Source organism: Lipophrys pholis (assembly GCF_963383615.2).
Source record: "Lipophrys pholis genome assembly, chromosome: 10".
Taxonomy (NCBI): domain Eukaryota; kingdom Metazoa; phylum Chordata; class Actinopteri; order Blenniiformes; family Blenniidae; genus Lipophrys; species Lipophrys pholis.
In genome coordinates, this window is record NC_137640.1 from 30,311,255 (window position 1) to 30,330,273 (window position 19,019).

The 19,019-nt window shown below is 43.1% G+C and overlaps 1 protein-coding gene across 5 annotated transcripts; it reads left to right on the forward strand.

Moving 5' to 3' along the window:
- The first annotated feature begins 7,354 nt into the window (after positions 1–7,354).
- tmem165 (transmembrane protein 165) lies at positions 7,355–17,666 on the forward strand. Of its 5 annotated transcripts, none has more exons than XR_013935759.1 (7): positions 7,355–7,675; positions 7,964–8,189; positions 8,300–8,475; positions 13,341–13,523; positions 15,080–15,185; positions 16,108–16,252; positions 16,400–17,661. XR_013935759.1 is itself a non-coding variant. In XM_080474251.1 (7 exons), the coding sequence occupies exons 1-6, from the start codon at positions 7,535–7,537 to the stop codon at positions 16,182–16,184; spliced, it is 909 nt and encodes a 302-aa protein (XP_080330377.1). In that variant the 5' UTR covers positions 7,358–7,534; the 3' UTR covers positions 16,185–16,203; positions 16,400–17,666. The 5 variants fall into 5 exon arrangements, 3 of the variants coding, with proteins under 3 accessions (XP_080330377.1, XP_080330376.1, XP_080330375.1); XR_013935760.1 differs by having other exon boundaries at positions 16,108–16,259; positions 16,384–17,655; XM_080474251.1 differs by having other exon boundaries at positions 7,358–7,675; positions 16,108–16,203; positions 16,400–17,666.
- Positions 17,667–19,019: the final 1,353 nt, after the last annotated feature.

The following is a 19,019-nucleotide window of genomic DNA, read 5'->3' on the forward strand; positions in this document are numbered from 1 at the left end:
GAAGCTGTGTCCTCCTCCACGCTAAACTCCCTGAAAATAGTCCCAATGGTTGGAGCTGCGTTAGAGCTGGAAACATTGTGTTTGTGCTGCCTTGCTAAATAATTTCTCCAGAGATTAATAAAGTGATTCTGAGGTTTTAAAGATAGAACTAGTTTATTATGAGCTGATGACGTCACGCAGACCCCCACATTGTCCAAATGGAACAAAAATACTTTGTACTGCTTCTCTTTCTGACCTGATACTAACCTCAAGTTGTCTTTTGACAGAATATATGTATACATTAGTACATTTCATACTTTACTGTAGAGAGGAGTTTATTACAGTCTCATATAAAGTCAACAATAATGATAACAACAATAATAAAGCAAACAGCTCTGGTGTCAGAATAGTATCAGCAGATATACAAATTTAAGTATTGAGATCGAATCGGAAGTGAAAAAAATGTGGATCGGTGCTTCAGTATTTAGTAAGTTTACAACTGTAATTGAAGTAGAAGATAAATAAACCGTCTTTCATATGAATAGATGCTTAAGACTTTATCTTAACATGAGCCTCGCCTATAAGAAAGAACCATTTATGTATAATAAATCTGATATTGTTTATTATTATACACATTGATTTATTGCTTGTGTTTGTTGAAAAATACTTGAGAAGAGGACCTTGAAAAATAATCGCATATTAAATCGCAATCGCAAAATTGAGGAAAGAAATCACAATTACATTATTTTCCAAAATCGTTCAGCCCTAATCCAGAGCAATGTTAAAGTCCCCCCCCCCCCCCCCCCCACTGTGCTTTCCACAACTGAGCTCCATTCTTAACGGAATGTGTCTCTTGAAAAAAGGAAAAGTCAGTCTTTTTTGCAAATAAAAATAAAGCTTCCCGTCTGACGTTCTGTCTTAGCCTAAAATCGCTAATATAGAACAAAAATCAAAGCAATCTATCCCTCAATAATACAAGTAATAGCACTATATGAACTGGCATCAAAATCCCAAGAGGTAGACACTGCCAGCGAAAAGTGGCTTCATTAAATTGTCTTTTAAATGCATATAGACACACATCTGCACTCACCCAAAAACAGACGTAATAATTGTAATTAAGAAGGGTAGAAGAAAATAAAGGGTTTCAGATTATCTTTCAAATATAGGTTGTAAATTAGATACGATAGGAATAAGGAATAAGGAAAATAAGGACAAAAGTATTGCAAAATTTCAAATAAGGTGCATCCAGAGCTCATAAACGAGCTATTCATACAAAAATTGGAAACAATGGAAATAAAACTATTAAACGGAGCAAAGGCACAGAGGAGATCAAGGTCAAATACAGCAACGAAATAAAAAACATACACGTGGACACACACACAAATCAAAACAACAAATTATTGGCAAAGTCCCAACATAACTTCTGGCCAAATTTACAATTCCTAAGTTTCCTCAGGGCCGAAAAAAGAAGTTTGAAATCATTTATAAATCCGGAAAAAGACTTTCTGTCATGGGACGGAACTGAGGCTCAAGCGCAGACAGCAAAATTCAGTCCACTGATTTATTTGAACAAAAAGAAGAAGCGGAGTCAACAAAAACTACCAGAGCCCCTGGCGGGATGGCGGCGCAACTAAAGGTGAAATAAGCAACCAAGGCAAAAACTAATACTATCAGTTAAACAGAAAACGATCAGGAAACTCCTGACGGAAAAGCTACTGGAAAAGTAAAAACTAAGCAGACTGGGGGGGCTAAACTAACCGCATGAAACATAGAGGACTAACGCCAACGAATCGCAGCCAAAGAGGACGGACGGAGGAGTCTGGCACAGGAGTGGGGAGGATCGGCTGAAGAGTGGGAAGAGTAGAGGGGATCGTAGTTCCAGTCGGGCAGGAGGTAGAGGGGACTCCAGCGACGAGGAGGGTCAGAATGAGGTAGGTTTAGGGTTTGGCGTCGATTAGTGGTCACCCGGTGTTTATGTAGAGGTGTGAGTAATACCCGGTGGGGAGGCCACTCCCTGTAACTGGAAGCAGTTGAGGTGATTGGAGGTGAGAGGTCAGGCCAATGAGGCAGGGAGGCCACCAGATGGTGCCAACGGACCAAATTAGGTTGAAGCATGACACTTTCTCCATTTGGCACAGTGAATACGATGTTTTCCCAGTAGTAAAATGATATTAATAACATCAAAAATGGAAGAATCCAAATCATCCATGTAGTAAATTATATGTTGTATTTCAAATGTTGGAACATCAGTTAGTTTTAATGAAATCCAGTTTTTAATAATTGACCAAAAGGATTGAGAAGCAGGGCACAGAAAAAATAAATGTTCTATACTTTAGTCTACCATATTACAAAATGAGCATAACTCCACCTCAAAAATAAATCTGTTTTTAAGGAAATTTGAAACAGGATATATATTATTTAAGATTTTGAAATGTGTTTCCTTAACCTCAGGTAAAATAGGCCACTTAGTATATTTCGATATTATATTTAGCTAAAAAATTTACCATTACAGTTTTTGTCCAATAAATTACATTCTTCACCGATTTGTTGTATAATAGGTAGTTACGTATCAATTGGATTAATGGTGAAGCTATTGATATACATATGTTATTAAATTCTCTTTCAGAGCAATTTAAATGATATTTTCCACTGAAGTCTGCATGACTTAAAAAAGAGCCATTATCTTCCATCAAGTCGGTCACAAAAAAATGTTTTGTTTAAACCAGTTATCAATAAAAAATGATTTTCTGCCAATAGTTATGACTCTGTTGTTCTATATAGTTGATTTGTGAGGGGGAAAATTGAGGGGAATTACCATTTTGGAAAAAAGAAGAGCATGTTTATGGAAATCGGACAACTTTGTAGGAATTCTGTTCACGTCAAAATCACATTTCAAAACAAAATCCAAGCCTCTTATTTGCTTAAATAAAGATCTTGGAATGTGAAACCACATAGAGTTTGGTTGGGAAAGACAAGATTTGACCCAGTTCAGTCTAAAGGAGCCAATCAAGATCTGGGGCTTTTATACCACCACTATCGTAGTTCTAGTGTTTTATTCCTCCATGAGAACTGATAAATAACAGAGTTAGCTTTATTAATGTTTAATGTGGAAATGTATAATGAATGACAGGGGTAAATCAATATGAAGATCCCTTCTGCTTTAGAAAGAATGATTCTACCAAAGATAGTTAGGTCTTTAGTTAGCCAATGGCTTAGTGAGTTCTTCATCTCTGCTATGTGATTTGTAATGTTAGTGTCTTCACTCTCTGCTATATTGTTAGAAATCAATAATCCTAAATACTTGACTTTAGTTTCAACTCTAACTGAGGCAATAGAGGAATCAGAACAAATGTGTATAGGGAGTAGTTCACATTGTTTGATATTAAGAGACAATCCAGATGCTTTAGAAGATAATGAAATGGTACGAGTGTTTGATTCACCATTGATTGATCCTTTAAAAACAGACAGGTGTCGTCCGCAAATTGGCTAATCTTAAACTCTTTGTTAAAAATTATAATTCCCTGTATATCACTGGAGTTATTGATCAGAAGTGTTTATAATTGTGTTGCCAGGATGAAGAGTTTCGGGGGAGATGGGACATCCCTGTCGAATTCCACGTAGTACCTTCAATCAAGGAGTCAGACCAGGATTCACAGAGACTCTACTCGTGATGACAGTATATAACTTCTCAATAATGTTGCAGAAATGTTTTCCAAAGCCTAAGAAGTGAAGTGTTTTTAACAAAAAAGGATGTTCAACAGTGTCAAATGCCTTGAAAAAGTCTATAAATAACACCAGACTGTCCGTTTCAATATAATCTCTATAATCTAACCTATCAAGAATCAGCCTTGTGCGGTTATTAATATTTCTGCCTTTTACAAAGGCTGATTGGCATTCATCAACCATATTGTTTAAACCCATCTTTATCCTTATTGGGCTTTGGGATTAAGGTGATGATTCCCTGTTCCATAGTAGAAGATACTGTAGGTGTCCGGCAGAAATACTTTCTTGAAAGGCTTTTCTGTCGACGCCATGCAAACTTGTGGGAACCACTTTAAGATGATGTGATGGCGATGGTGCTCAGTGGTGTCTTGATGTGTTGTGGTTGTTGATCATGTTGGTATTGATAAAGTACTGATGTATAATAGTGGCTTTACAGTGGATTCGGATTGTGTTTTTACTGTAGGACATAATGTGAAGCTGTTGCATTGGCTGTATCGGCATAGACAATAATACTTTTTTCGGCGGGGGGTGGGGGGGGGGGGGGGTGTATTTTGTTACTGCTGGGCCTGACTGAAACACCACCGCACCCTACTGATATTAAATATTTACAGAAAAATCTACAGGGGGCAATTGAGAATGTGGAGCAGTGGGCAGAGATCTGGGGGGGTCAGATTTCCTGTGGGTATGACTCAAACAATGTGTTTTTATGGAAGACATAAGGACATAACATTGAAACTGTATGGGGGAGAAGTTGAACGGGTTTGAGTCTTGAGATTTCTGAGCATGAGATGAGAAAAGAACATGGAAACATCATATTGATAAAATGACAGAAAAATGTAAAAAAGTGAATAATCTATTGCGATGCCTTTCAGGAAGAGACTGGGGAGCATCGAGCAGCACTCTTTAACATCTACCAGGCTATGATGAGAGCAACAGTAGGTTATGGGAGTCCAGCCTCCATGTCAGCAGCAGAAACACCTCTTAAAAGATTAGATGTTCAACAAGCATAAGGACAGAATAGTGGAGCGTCTAAAACCTCTCCAGTTGCAACAATACAAGTTGAAATGGGTGAACAACCATTAAGATTAAGGAGATTGAAACTCTTGTTGGCCTATTGGATGAATATCAGGGGACATGGAATATCTCACCCAGTCATAAATATATTAAGAGACTGTTGGGAGTATGAACACGTAGATGTAAACGGCTCTGGCTGTACTGGGAATGTGATGGCGGAGCAGGCAGGTTCAGGACAGATTAGTTTTAGTAATACAGTCACACGAGCAAATATCCCTCCCTGGTTATTTAAAATGCCAGTGGTAGATTTTGAAATCCAAAATCAGATTAAGAGAATAGAGAAACAGGATCAAGCGAAGTATATAGCACTGAAATATTTAGATAAATACATAAATGAGACGCTGGTTTTTACAGATGGATCAAAAGACCCTCAAATAGGTCGGTGTGGAGCAGCAGTATATATTCCTGGCAGGGAAATAAACATGAGGAAAAGATGTACAGACCGTCTATCAGTGTATGCGGTGGAGTTGATAGCAACAGTAATGGCACTGGAATATATAACAGAATATGAAATAAGTAAGGCAGTGGTAGCATCAGATAGCTGGGCAGCCCTCACAAACATATTAACAATGGAATCATGCAAACTGGAGTTGATTTTTAAAATACACAGTTTAATATATGAAATGCAGAAAACAGATGGAATGTGAGGTTGTCTGGTTCCAGCTCATGTTGGAATTGAGGGAAATGAGAATGGAGACATATTGACTAAACAATCTCTTAAATGACAAATAATAGAACCTCCAGTTCAGTTGAGCAAAGCAGAGGGGAGAACAGTGATTAAGAAACATTTACTAAGAAGGTGGCAAGAGTACTGGGAATCTCAGGAAACGGGTAGAGATCTTTTTGCAGTAGAGGAACAGGTTGGGGAGGGTAGAAGGACGGGAAGAAACCGGATGGAAGAGACGGCAATGACACGATTAAGGATTGGGCGTACTGGATTAAATGGGACACTTAATAAGATAGGAAAACATAAAGATGGGAAATGTGAACAGTGTGGGATGTTTGAGACACGACAGCGTGTCCTGATGGAATGTAAAAAATATGAGGAGGAGAGGAGAGCATTAAAGGAAGCAGCTAAGAAAACAAAGGGTGTATTTAGTTTAATTAAATAGAGCAGAAGATAAGGAGATAGTGAGGAGTATATTTAGGAGTATATTTAGGTTTCTACAGTACGGAAGAGTTTTAGGGCCACTGAAGAAAAAAAAAATTCGAAGGCTAAAAAAAAGAAACCTTCGTGGCTTCAGAAAAAGTCGAAAATCAAAGTCGAGATTTTTTTTTTCACGGTGGAAAAAAAAGTCTGTCCCTCCACAGGCCAGCGGTGTGACTGCTTCTCCTGGTGCATCAGGCGGTTTAATGAAGTGATGGAAAGATGCTTCAGGACAGAATGGAGCTCATAAACACGGTGCAGTTATCATCAGTATCAGGACCAGAAGAGACAGAGCAGCTGCTGCCTGGTTCTGTAGAGGAACACAGTTATCATCAGTATCAGGACCAGAAGAGACAGAGCAGCTGCTGCCTGGTTCTGTAGAGGAACACAGTTATCGTCAGTATCAGGACCAGAAGAGACAGAGCAGCTGCTGCCTGGTTCTGTAGAGGAACAGTTATCATCAGTATCAGGACTAGAAGAGACAGAGCAGCTGCTGCCTGGTTCTGTAGAGGAACACAGTTATCATCAGTATCAGGACCAGAAGAGACAGAGCAGCTGCTGCCTGGTTCTGTAGAGGAACACAGTTATCATCAGTATCAGGACCAGAAGAGACAGAGCAGCTGCTGCCTGGTTCTGTAGAGGAACAGTTATCATCAGTATCAGGACCAGAAGAGACAGAGCAGCTGCTGCCTGGTTCTGTAGAGGAACACAGTTATCATCAGTATCAGGACCAGAAGAGACAGAGCAGCTGCTGCCTGGTTCTGTAGAGGAACAGTTATCATCAGTATCAGGACCAGAAGAGACAGAGCAGCTGCTGCCTGGTTCCGTCGTGGAAGTTCGTCGAGTACGAAGGACAAAGACACGGATCCCGGGCTGCTTATTTAAATGTTCTTATTAATCAAGGAAATCCTGTGTAAAATCACGTCCATCAGCAGTAAGCAACCCGATATAGTCAGAATTAAGGGATTTAATGTGAATTCACATCTACGGGCAAATGATGAGGGACGGACAGATGATGAGGGATGGACAGATGATGAGGGATGGACAGATGATGAGGGATGGACAGATGATGAGGGATGGACAGATGATGAGGGATGGACAGACGATGAGGGATGGACAGACGATGAGGGATGGACAGACGATGAGGGATGGACAGACGATGAGGGATGGACAGAAAGCCTCTCTGTGAAAAAAAAAATCTCGACTTTGATTTTCGACTTTTTCTGAAGCCACGAAGGTTTTTGTTTTTTTTTAGCCTCCAAATTTTTTTTTTTCTTCAGTGGCCCTAAAACTCTTCAGTACTACAGAGAACAAAATTAATAGGAAGGATTTAGGATAAACTCTAGAGACTGTGACTGCCTGATCTGGTTCCAACTCCAGCCCAGTAGGTGGCGGTAATGCTCCTTTGAAACTGGCATAACACCCAAAAGAAGAGGAAGACGAACAAGGATGTCCGCGGTGTTCGTGACGTGTTTCAGCGAGGAGCCCCGATTGAAGGAAGCTTCAAGCTAACATGAAGTTAGTCCGCTCCGGTTCTTCTGATATGAACTGACTCACGGGGATTAAAAGTTTCCGCAGCTCGTCTTTCGGTCCGTTTCCCCCGCAGTAATAATGCCTCTCCTGTCGGGCCGAGGAGGCGGTGGGGCTGACAGGAGCTTGTTGATTTCGCTTGCCGCGGTCGTGTTATTGTCGGTCGGAGCCGCTGCGATCCAAGAGGAGCAGAAACCCGTGGAGAAGCAGCCATTGGCAGAGGTAAACGCTTCCACCGCCATGTCTCCACTCGGAGGGTTTTAGTTGCTCTGGAGGTTGTTTGTCGCCGGTGTGTTGAAGCAGTACTAGCCTGTAGATGCTAACTGAGCTGCTCTTCCGGATGTCGCCTTAAGTTACTTGATGGTCTCTGAACGAAACATTTATCCTGCACGCGCGGAGACGTGGAGCTGACACAATGCTGCCGCCAGCCGCGCCGCCTGTCTTATTGTTTTGTTGCCTGCTGCCATGAAGCGTGGGGTCGCTAAGCTAACCGGGCTGACTCTCCCACAGAAAGCGTCGAGCCCGCATCCCGTAGGCCCCGTCCTGTCGGAGGATGGCTCCACCAGAGGCAACCTGGGCTTCATACACGCCTTCGTGGCTTCGATCTCTGTCATCATCGTGTCTGAGTTGGGAGACAAGACGTTTTTCTTCGCGGCCATCATGGCCATGCGATACAATCGCCTGACGGTCCTGGCGGGGGCGATGCTCGCCTTGGGATTCATGACTTGTCTCTCTGGTTGGTGAAAGTGGATTTCTCGGTGCATGCTCGTCCCTGTAATGCAAAGTTGGTTTTCATCATCGACGGAGTGATAATGAGTGTTGTGTTGTGTTGCCTCCTGTCCTCAGTGCTCTTTGGCTATGCCACCACCATCATCCCCAGGATCTACACCTACTATGTGTCCACGGCCTTGTTTGCAATCTTCGGGGTGCGCATGCTGAGGGAGGGCCTGAAGATGAGTCCAGATGAAGGGCAGGAGGAGCTGGAGGAGGTTCAGGCAGAGATCAAGAAGAAGGACGAGGAGGTCAGTCTACTTCAAGTGATGAAGCCCCAATGCAATGTCAAATGTGTGATCAGCCTTTTATACTTCTCTATAGAACCCACCAAAAGCCCTGGAGTGAACAATAAGTGTGTGTAATTATTTGTGGAGCCAGTCTTAATGTGACACAGGCTTTCTAAAGAGGAAAATGTGTGATAAATGCACACTTAAGGAGGAATTATTTATTTCTGATGAAACTATGAATACGTCTACACTTGTGTTGGTATCGATACCGATACCACCATGACGTTCGATACTTCCGATACCTTTCAAAATAAAAAGAGAACGCAAAAAATGTCATTAGATCCAGCCTGCTATAAGTAGGACCAATGTCTTTAAATGGGATGTTACTATGCAGTACTCTTTAATGGCTAAAATAAAGTATTTTCACATTATATTCTTTTATAGTGGTGCAACGAATCATCATTGATCAGTGATCCGTTCGGATCAATATCTTCGGTTCGACACACACATGATTCACGGATTGATTTATGGAAAAAAAGGTTTTGCGCAGGTTCAGTCCACACAGCGTGGTCATGGCGAGTGGCGGAACGGAGGAACTTGAACGCCCCATCTCGTTTAAATCCCCCGTATGGGAACATTTTGGCTTCCGTGTCAAATTTAATGAAGGAAAGAAGTTAGTGGATAAAACCGTGACGGTGTGTCGGCACTGTGGTACAAGAAAGTCATATGACGGTGGAAACACATCGAGCATGGCCACGCATCTGAAGCGACATCACCTCAGTGAAAGTTGTGAATGAACGATCCCGAGCATCCTCTGATGCGCTCAGGACAGACGGTTGGACGTCCAGGGGAACAGAGCAACAATAACAACGTAACTATAAGCGCTCACTTCATCACATCAGACTGGGAGATTAGAAGTGTGGTGCTGCAGACACGCCGCCTCGACCAGAGTCACACAGGCACTCATCTCGCGCAGGTCAGTGCCTGCACACAAGCAGTGGAGGAATGGACGATAAAGAGGCCCAGTACTAATATCCCAGTCACAAATGATAATGCCAAAAATCTAATAAATGCAGTGAATGAGGCAGGACTGGGCCCACAGACAGGGGGCTTTGCACAAGTAGTGAAAATTGAAAAATAAAAGAAAGCGGAGCGCTGCTTTCCTCACTTTCCATCGTCCAAAACATCCAAACAAGTCAGAAAGCGGAGCAGCAGGTCGGCGCTCCCCCCCCCCCCCCCTAGAGTTTAAAGGATCCATCAATCAAAATGTGTACTTTCAGCAGTGACCACCATGAAGATGGTACTGTGGATGTACATGTTCAGAGTATGCCAGTGTTGGAAGCCGGCCTTAAGCCCACTGGTTCCTCCCAGTCTTTTGATAAAAGGGGTCTCAAGACAGCAAGATACGTTTGACCATTTAGCTAGCAAAGAAAGTAAAGAGAGCCCGACGCAACGGGCAGCGCTGGACCCTGAACGTCTCACGCAGGAACCTGTTTCTTCTGGGTGGGGGCCACACCCCGACAACAGGTTGGGCTTCAGCACAATTTGGTCATGGCGTCTGTTGCCAACCGAAATCAGACGTCTTCAATCAATGCGTGTCATGAAAGCTGAGAGTGTTGTTATTATCCAGAGTAGCTGAGTTCCTTCTCTTTTGCTCTGCCATCAGAGCAGGTTGATGGCAGAACAACTTTATCCTGGAATGAACGGCCAGAGTGTCCTGGCTGGTTATATTTGTTTATTCACAACATTTAAAACAGTCTTTAGGAATGGTGTGGAAAGCAGCACTCCACTTTCTTTTCTTTTGCACTCTGGTTTCTCCCAGACGGGGTGTGTGTGCGCTCCCACTCTCCGACCCGAGATCTGCAACTGAATAATTGCTTCATACTCGACCTACACAACTTCAAAATAAAAGTCAAAACAATCTTCTCCCAACCGAGCTTGTGCTTTGAAAATAATAGTGGATGCGTATGCGTAAATGACATGGCGCTTGCGTCCATGAGAGAGAGAGAGATAACTTGTATAAAAAACAGGTACTAGAAGTATTATATGAAGAACTTTGGCTTCAAAACCAAAGAGCACAGTGTCTCCATCAACACTGAAGCTCCACTGTGTAAACAGTGTTAGAGAACACGTCTGGTCCAGAGTGGAAACACTACTAACCTGCTACACTACTAACCCGCTACACTACTAACCTGCTACACTACTAACCTGCTACACTACTAACCCGCTACACTACTAACCCGCTACACTACTAACCTGCTACACTACTAACCTGCTACACTACTAACCCGCTACACTACTAACCTGCTACACTACTAACCCGCTACACTACTAACCTGCTACACTACTAACCTGCTACACTACTAACCCGCTACACTACTAACCCGCTACACTACTAACCTGCTACACTACTAACCTGCTACACTACTACTAACCTGCTACACTACTAACCTGCTACACTACTAACCTGCTACACTACTACTAACCCGCTACACTACTAACCCGCTACACTACTAACCTGCTACACTACTAACCTGCTACACTGCTAACCTGCTACACTGCTAACCTGTTACACTACTAACCTGCTACACTACTAACCTGTTACACTACTAACCCGCTACACTACTAACCTGCTAACCTCCTGAAGGACAAACACCCAGACCTGCAGAAGGAGTTCAAAGAACCACAGCTAGTAACTTATATACCATGAAAAAATAGCTCTGGAAAAAAATGTAAGCTATTATAAATATTAGTATTATAAATATAATATAAAAGAATATAATATGGAAATATTTTATTTTAGTTATTTAATGGTATAAAGATTACTGCATAGTAACAAACCATTTAAAGACATTGGTCCTCCTGAAGACAGGCTGATCTAATGACTTTTTTGTGTTTTCTTTTAATTTGGAAAAGTATCGGAAAGTATTGAACTACATGGTGATATCGGTATCAATACCAAAATGTTGTTATTGTGACAACACTACTATATGAGAATTAAAAATACAACCGCCACATAATCAGAACGTTTTATTCCAATTGCTGCTCATAAACAGAAATTTCCATAAAAGCAAGTACTTAAACAGATTAAACATCGGTATTACTCTTGTGGTATTTGTGGGTGTCAGGTGACAGGAAGTGGGTTGTTTTCAATATTGTTTTTGTGCCCATTCAGGGGCGCTCTCCTGTCACTGTGGGTGTTTTATACTGCCTGAGTTCTGAGCTGGTAAACAGATCAACACAATAATCCCATCACACTCAGTTTTCTCTGAGGACTTTAAGAACGTCAGTACGTGTACTGTTCTCCTGTTCGGACTCTGAAAGTGGTGAAGATAATTATAATTATGCGTTTTTGATAATGGGAAAATGCTTTTTTGAGGGCCTAAACATACATAACGTTTTGCGACACTTTGCACAGTCGTCAGGCTCAGCGAACAATTTGATCATTTGAGGGAATCACACAAGTGACCGCAGAAATGGCTCAACGGCGCCACCTGGAAAATTTGAAGGATTCAGCTCCCAGATCCTGATTCACCGAGAGCTGCAAAAGTCAGCACACATATGTAACACCCCAAGACGCACCAAAAAGTCCAGTATAAAGGAAGTCCGCAGTTTTTAAATCGGTATTAGATTTTGCACTAAATTCAATTTTCTCTAGAACATCGTCTGCGGGGGCGGGGGGGGGGGGGGGGGGGGGGGCGACTCCTAATGACATGGAAGTTGGCGTGGTGATAGAATAGAGATTGATGAGCTAAACGTATCAAAATGGCCCCATCATGGCCAAAAATGGACCTTTCACCACAAAACAGGAAGTGTAGCGTTAAAAAACAGGAAGTGGCGTGTAAAAGGCCTTAACTTGGCTTGATTAAGGAGAGTAGGAGCCGGTGGGAAAGTGCTATTAGCTCCAAGAAGTCATTAAAGGAGCAAGGCTGCTCACGGCAGTACGACACATCGATAGAGCAGGACACATAAACAGACTGACTTTCTCAGTCGGAGTCCAGCAAGTAGCGATCAAGGCTTTAATTTATACTGTTTTGAGCTCTTTTTTTTTTAGAAGTGTAGTTGCTACGCCTCTTCGCTTCCTCTGTAAGTCCTGGACAAACAGTTTGACAATAAAATCATCTCTATCTAGATCAAGCTCGCTCACACTGACATTTAATGTGACAACAATGAGATGAATAAAGCTCCTGAACAGCTGCTGTCAATTATATTGTGTTACAAGAATTTCAGTGTTGCTGTGATAAATGCAATACGATTTAATTTCATTTATTTCATTTCGGATTTGCTCAAAACCAATATCGGTGCACAGCAGAGAAGCAAAGACGTTTCACCACACAAACAGTGAATAATTACAGCAGAACAATAGATTCAGAAAGCATGTCTGAAAAGGAGTGGGAAGAAGTATAACTTATTAAATCCCAGCCTTCGCCATAAATAATGTAGAATTTTGTTTCGCTTCCACTTATTTATTATTCAATCATTTACACATCTTAGAACTATTATATTAAGACAAATTATTTGATGAAACTGTATGAATAAATAAATTTTTTTATATATATAATTAATGTTTTGTAATAATGTTTGTTGGTTAAATGTGTGGCAGATGCCAGCTTTATACAGATCAATCAGGGGGAACAGGCTTTATGGATCCAGTTTGACCAGATTGTGTTCAGACTGTTTCTTCCTGCACCTGAGTAGGTCTGCGGTGGACCCACATCTCCACGGTGACCTCTCTCCTTTGGAAAACAGCTTTCTGTGCTAAATTACAAAATGCATGTCTTCATTTTACATAGAGGTTAACATCTGGAACCCTTGTTCTTAACATTTATAATGAGTACCTGTGGAGTTGTGCTTTATATCTCACGGTCTTTGTTTGTGTCGTGCAGCTCCAGCGGTCCAAATTGGTGAATGGGAGTCCAGATGTGGAGGCCGGATCAGGAACTACGCTGCCACAGAGAAAGTGGCACAGCTTCATCTCACCCATCTTCATGCAAGCCTTCACTCTCACCTTCTTCGCAGAGTGGGGCGACCGCTCACAGCTCACCACCATCATACTGGCTGCCCGGGAGGTTTGTTCATTTGGATCCTTTGCAGAATGCTCTTATTGGCCACAACATCAGGAACACTTGTTCAAATCTTTGTCGTTGGGAGTATACGGTCACTCAGTGAAAGGGAACCAGCCGTGGACTTCCCCTGTTCTCTCACACTTGGATGCAACATATTTTAGTTCCACTTGCTACAACTTGGTGTCATAAAAACTATTTTACAGTCACTTCTTTCACACGGAGAAGATTATTAGATTAACAACCTGATGTATTCTAGGGCCCTGCATCTGATTGGCAGTGTTGTTTTCTGATGTTTTAAACCACCAGGATGAACAAGGGGAGTTCGGTGACCGTTGAAGTGACAGGATTGTCAATGTGTTGGATTATTTTGACCAAATTTTACAAACTTTTATTTCACCCAGTAATCTCCACAGACGATCCTTTATCACTGGTGTCATTAGAAGTGTGATGGGGTGATATGTTCAGGATTGATTCACTAATTCAAATGCCAGTTAAACACCACATCCAGCATCCGGATTACTGTTGAAAACTGATGGGCAGTAACGCCTTACTGTACTCTGATTAATACTTTTTCAAAGAATGAGTAAAGTAGGGGATTACTTTTGCAAAAAATAGTAATGTGATTGTTACTTTCCTGCAAGCAGGACACGATACTGTGCTACTAAACCGTGATTTTATCTTGTAACAATGACATTGGAGCCGCACAACTTCAGTGTAAACACCAGGAGGCGACATGGAGAGAGCAGGACGGGCGTCCGCTCTGCACTGTGCCTGGGAGGAAAACCTTTACCTTAAATCTGAGTGAGCAGCTCGAAAACTGGCAGAGCAAAGTGAAACTCTGGACGAGTCCCCCCCCCGGACGAGTCCCCCCCCCCGGACGAGTCCCCCCCCCCCGGACGAGTCCCCCCCCCGGACGAGTCCCCCCCCCGGACGAGTCCCCCCCCCCCCGGACGAGTCCCCCCCCCGGACGAGTCCCCCCACCAGTGGAACCAAAGCTGTAACCCTCCCAGAGAAAGACGAGCACTCTCACTCTACCAGCTGAACCACAGCCTTCCCAAATTGTATTGAGTACTGCGATAGTTATTTAATTTGCTTTAACTAGGTGGTGTGATATTTGTTCTTTCAAACACTTTGCACTCGGTCGTGCTGCCTGATTCACACCAGCTGTGATGGGCAGTAGCCTTTTCTTTTTGCCAATGTTTCCTCTAAACGAGCTGATGAAGTTCTCACCTGAGGAATTTCTAAAGCGAAGCACTTGGTTAACAGCTTAGCATTTTTTTAAACGTCAGATTCCTTGTCCCGATGCCAGCAGGCATGAAACAAGGCTTTCAGTTCATTAGAATGAGGAATTAATCTCACTGTTCTGTCATATTCACCATTCTTGCTTTGCAGGTTATGAATGCTCAGTACTTGGAAACAGAATTTATTGCAGTTCAGTTAGTGTTTTGCATTATGTATTCTGTATACTTGTGGTATCAGTAAATGTGCAGTACATTGTTACATGATTTCTGTGTTTAATGACCCTGACATATATATAAAAACATTTTTTTGCCGTACAGGATCCCTTTGGAGTTGCAGTGGGCGGCACAATTGGACACTGTTTATGTACAGGACTGGCTGTGATAGGAGGGAGGATGATCGCCCAGAAAATATCTGTCCGAACAGGTGAGATAGATTTCAGTGACTGTTTCTTTGCTTATAATAGTGTGTGTGTGTGTGTGTGGGGGGGGATTTATGTGCTTTTACATTTTAAAAAAAACGTATTAAATGATTGTCACTTAAGATCAACAAACCATCTAAATTATTGTTGTCCTCAGACTGCATGCAAAATGTTCAGGTTCAGTTGGACTAGAAGTTCTTTATTAGTTCTTTATTAATCCCATTAGAAGTGTCTGGCATTCCTGGTCGAAATTAAAACTAAGTGTATTATATACCAGGCTGTCTGTGGTCTGCACAGTTACACATGTAGCTTTTCTTTTTCACAATCCCTGTGTATTAGTTACTACCAGGGTCGTCACAGTTGAGCTCCTCACCAGACTCCTCAGGCATTGCACATGGACCTCTTATGGTTCTTATGAATCGTACACACACTTTCCGTTGCTCACTGTGAAAATCTGTGGATTGCCTTTTTTATTGGGGAAAAACTACAATTCACTTTTATAGCCAGCAGAACACTTGTTGTGTTTGTTTTTTTTTAGTTTTTTCCTGTTTTAGTAACAATCATACTGAGATTTGCACATTATGATTACAATATGTGATGGCATATGTATTCAGATTCCAGGGAGAAAAACCAACCTAAACCTTTCATTTTGAACAGGAATGACTTTGTGCTTAATTGATGTGTAACAATAATGAAACGGCAAACATTTGTTACTGCTGGAACATATTTTTAACCAGAAATTGATCAATTATTGTGGTTTGATTGTCAATCAAGATATAAATTCCTCATGTATGCAGAACACCCTGATCTTGTTCGTAGTTGTGCAGCAGATGATGTTTTCTAGTTAAAAACCTCTTCAGGCTTAGTGTTGTCGTTGTGTTTGCATTAAAATGAAGGTGTGTGTGCCCCCCCCCCCTTTCTCCATAGTTACAATCATCGGAGGGGTTGTTTTTCTGGCCTTTGCCTTGTCCGCCCTCTTCATCAAGCCAGAAGCTGGATCCTAAATGGACGCAGGACTTTCAGGTTCACTCTGTAAATACGTGTAAACATTTGGTCAAGTTGCTATAGAGACGTGTGGAGCTCCGGTCCTGGGGGGCCGCAGCCCTGCCCCCGTCTCCCTGCTTCAACAGGCTGATTGCAGTGAGCAGCTCGTAATCAGGCTTTGTGATGAACTATCAGGAGGGAGACATGGAGAACGTGCAGGGCTGCGGCCCCCCAGGACCGGAGTTGGACACCTAGTTTTCACTCCATGTGTCTCCAACTAAAACCTGTGATGGACTCGGTGCCGAGTGTCTTGCCCACGTCTCTTGGAAAGCCTCTGTTCCTCTGCTGTCTGTGCTCCAGAGCGCTCTCTGCCAGGGCTCAGCAGTGAATAACCTTCCCAGGAAGGCTTCACCTGCAGCCCACACCAGTCTCCTGGGGAGTCGGAGTTGTTGACAGACTCTTCGTCCTGAAGAGTTCAACAGTAAACTTCTCTTTCAGAGTGATGAAGACGCTGGGCTCCAGAGGCTCGGGAACAGATGCATGCTGGGGATGGATGAGAGTCTCTCACTCCGTCTCCTCACCAGGCGTGAGACAGATGACCGAATGGTTCAGAAATAGACATGCAGTACTTTCCTCATACTCTAACTTCTAAGTTAACCAGAGTCCGATGAAGATGCCTCCTTTTTTGCAGTTTTTAAATGTTTATCTTGTTTTTGTTTGTTATAATAGAAGCCCTGGGGTTGAACACTCTTCATACCGTGGCCACTCTCCTGTTTCCACATGCCTCTGTGAGCTGTACTAAAGTAAATACCTGATTTATAGAGGTTGTTTTTACCTGAAGAAAAGCGCGTGGTAGCAGAACCACCAGCACATGGTTGGTTTTGGTCCTCTGACTGGATCCTGATGTTTGACTTGAGCTGTAAATGTTTGACCTTGCAGCGGTTTCCAGTTGAGGGAAACCTTCACACAGTAAATGACCTTCACTTTGAGGGGTCGTCACACCTGGGATGACCTCTCCGTGAACATTCAGAGCTGCAGCACAGCTCTTGTGCACAATTCCCAAATGATAATCACACACAGCGACACTGATCAGGGTGCTTCTTATTTCTTCATAATGAATGTTTGTAGAAGACGTCAGTAAGCACCACCCGTGTCACGTGATGGAGCCCAATCCTGATCTAATGCTGACGGAATGTAAACATCAGGTACAGAGTGGAAGTCACTCCTTCAAGCTGTGCTGCTGCTGTGACATTACAACACTGCAAACCAGCTCTAGGCCTCGCTGTTTATTTAAAGTGTTTCTATTTATTTAGTTTCGTCTTTCCTCTGAGGTTTCAGTATTGTAGGCACAAACGGTTGGCGAAGTCTGTTAACGGAATGAAATATTTTTCTAAGCAAATCAAGGGAAGGTTGTGTTGTCAATATTGAGTGGGTCGGTGGCCTGTAACGCTGGAAAGCTCAATAAAACATTAAATGTGGTGTCTGATTTCTAACCAGCTGGATCGTCCTGTGTCAGAGTGAATGGTAGAAGCAGTGGACACGTTTCAGACTGTTTCATTTAGAATTTAAAGGGAGAAAATCATTTTCACAAAAGCCCCAACAGAAATGGATCTTTGGACAAATGTTTGACTCAAGAACTATAGTTTGGATGATTGCGACTGGTTGGACCCTCGGTGCCCGTCCTTTCCCTCCAGTCACCAGTCAGAACAGCAGGTGGCAGCAGTGGACCAGGAGGCTCCACTTGTGCCTCATGATCAAATTGGTATTTCAGTTACACACAGGGGTGGACTGGCCATCTGGCACACCGGAGACAGTCCCTGTGGGCCGGAGTCTCTGTGTGCTGGTCAGCAGGTCCCACCTAACATAATTGTCTGGCCAATCGGCCCACACTACTGTGGGCTGACGGTGTTACAGCACAGCCCATTGGTTCTGTCAGTCAGGGGCTTGTCAATCACCCAGTTGCTGGGTGGGCGGGGCTAAAAGAGTCACCTTCAATCACACCACAAGTTAGCCGAGGTCAGGTGAGGTCAGGTGAGGTCAGGTGAGGAGACAGAAAACAACATGGATAAACAACCACCGAAAAAACAACCTGGAGGCGCAGAAAAGCAGCGACTAAAACAAATGAAAGCCCTGGAAGCACCAACATGACCACTTTATCTGCTCCACCAGCACCAACATGACCACTTTATCTGCTCCACCAGCACCAACATGACCACTTTATCTGCTCCACCAGCACCAACATGACCACTTTATCTGCTCCACCAGCACCAACATGACCACTTTATCTGCTCCACCAACATGACCACTTTATCTGCTCCACCAGCACCAACATGACCACTTTATCTGCTCCACCAACATGACCACTTTATCTGCTCCACCAGCACCAACATGACCACTTTATCTGCTCCACCAGCAACATGACCACTTTATCTGCTCCACCAGCACCAACATGACCACTTTATCTGCTCCACCACCAACATGACCACTTTATCTGCTCCACCACCAACATGACCACTTTATCTGCTCCACCAGCATGACCACTTTATCTGCTCCACCAGCAGCAACATGACCACTTTATCTGCTCCACCAGCAACATGACCACTTTATCTGCTCCACCAGCACCAACATGACCACTTTATCTGCTCCACCAGCAACATGACCACTTTATCTGCTCCACCAGCATGACCACTTTATCTGCTCCAGCAGCAGCAGGTGCTGCAGCGTTAGCATCTGCAGCCGGAGCACCAATCAGTACAGAACCGAGCCGCAGACCCAGCTTGACTCTGGCGCCCCCCTCCCGGCTTCAGGCAACTGACTGCTACTGCAGCAGGAGCAAGAGGCACAACAGACCCCAC

Bases quoted from the DNA above. Each gene is read 5' to 3' on its own strand.
- tmem165 (XM_080474251.1), top strand. From the start codon at position 7,535: ATGCCTCTCCTGTCGGGCCGAGGAGGCGGTGGGGCTGACAGGAGCTTG. The intron at 8,190-8,299 runs GTTGGTGAAAGT...TCCTGTCCTCAG, and splicing joins ATTCATGACTTGTCTCTCTG to TGCTCTTTGGCTATGCCACC. The intron at 13,524-15,079 runs GTTTGTTCATTT...TTTGCCGTACAG, and splicing joins TCATACTGGCTGCCCGGGAG to GATCCCTTTGGAGTTGCAGT.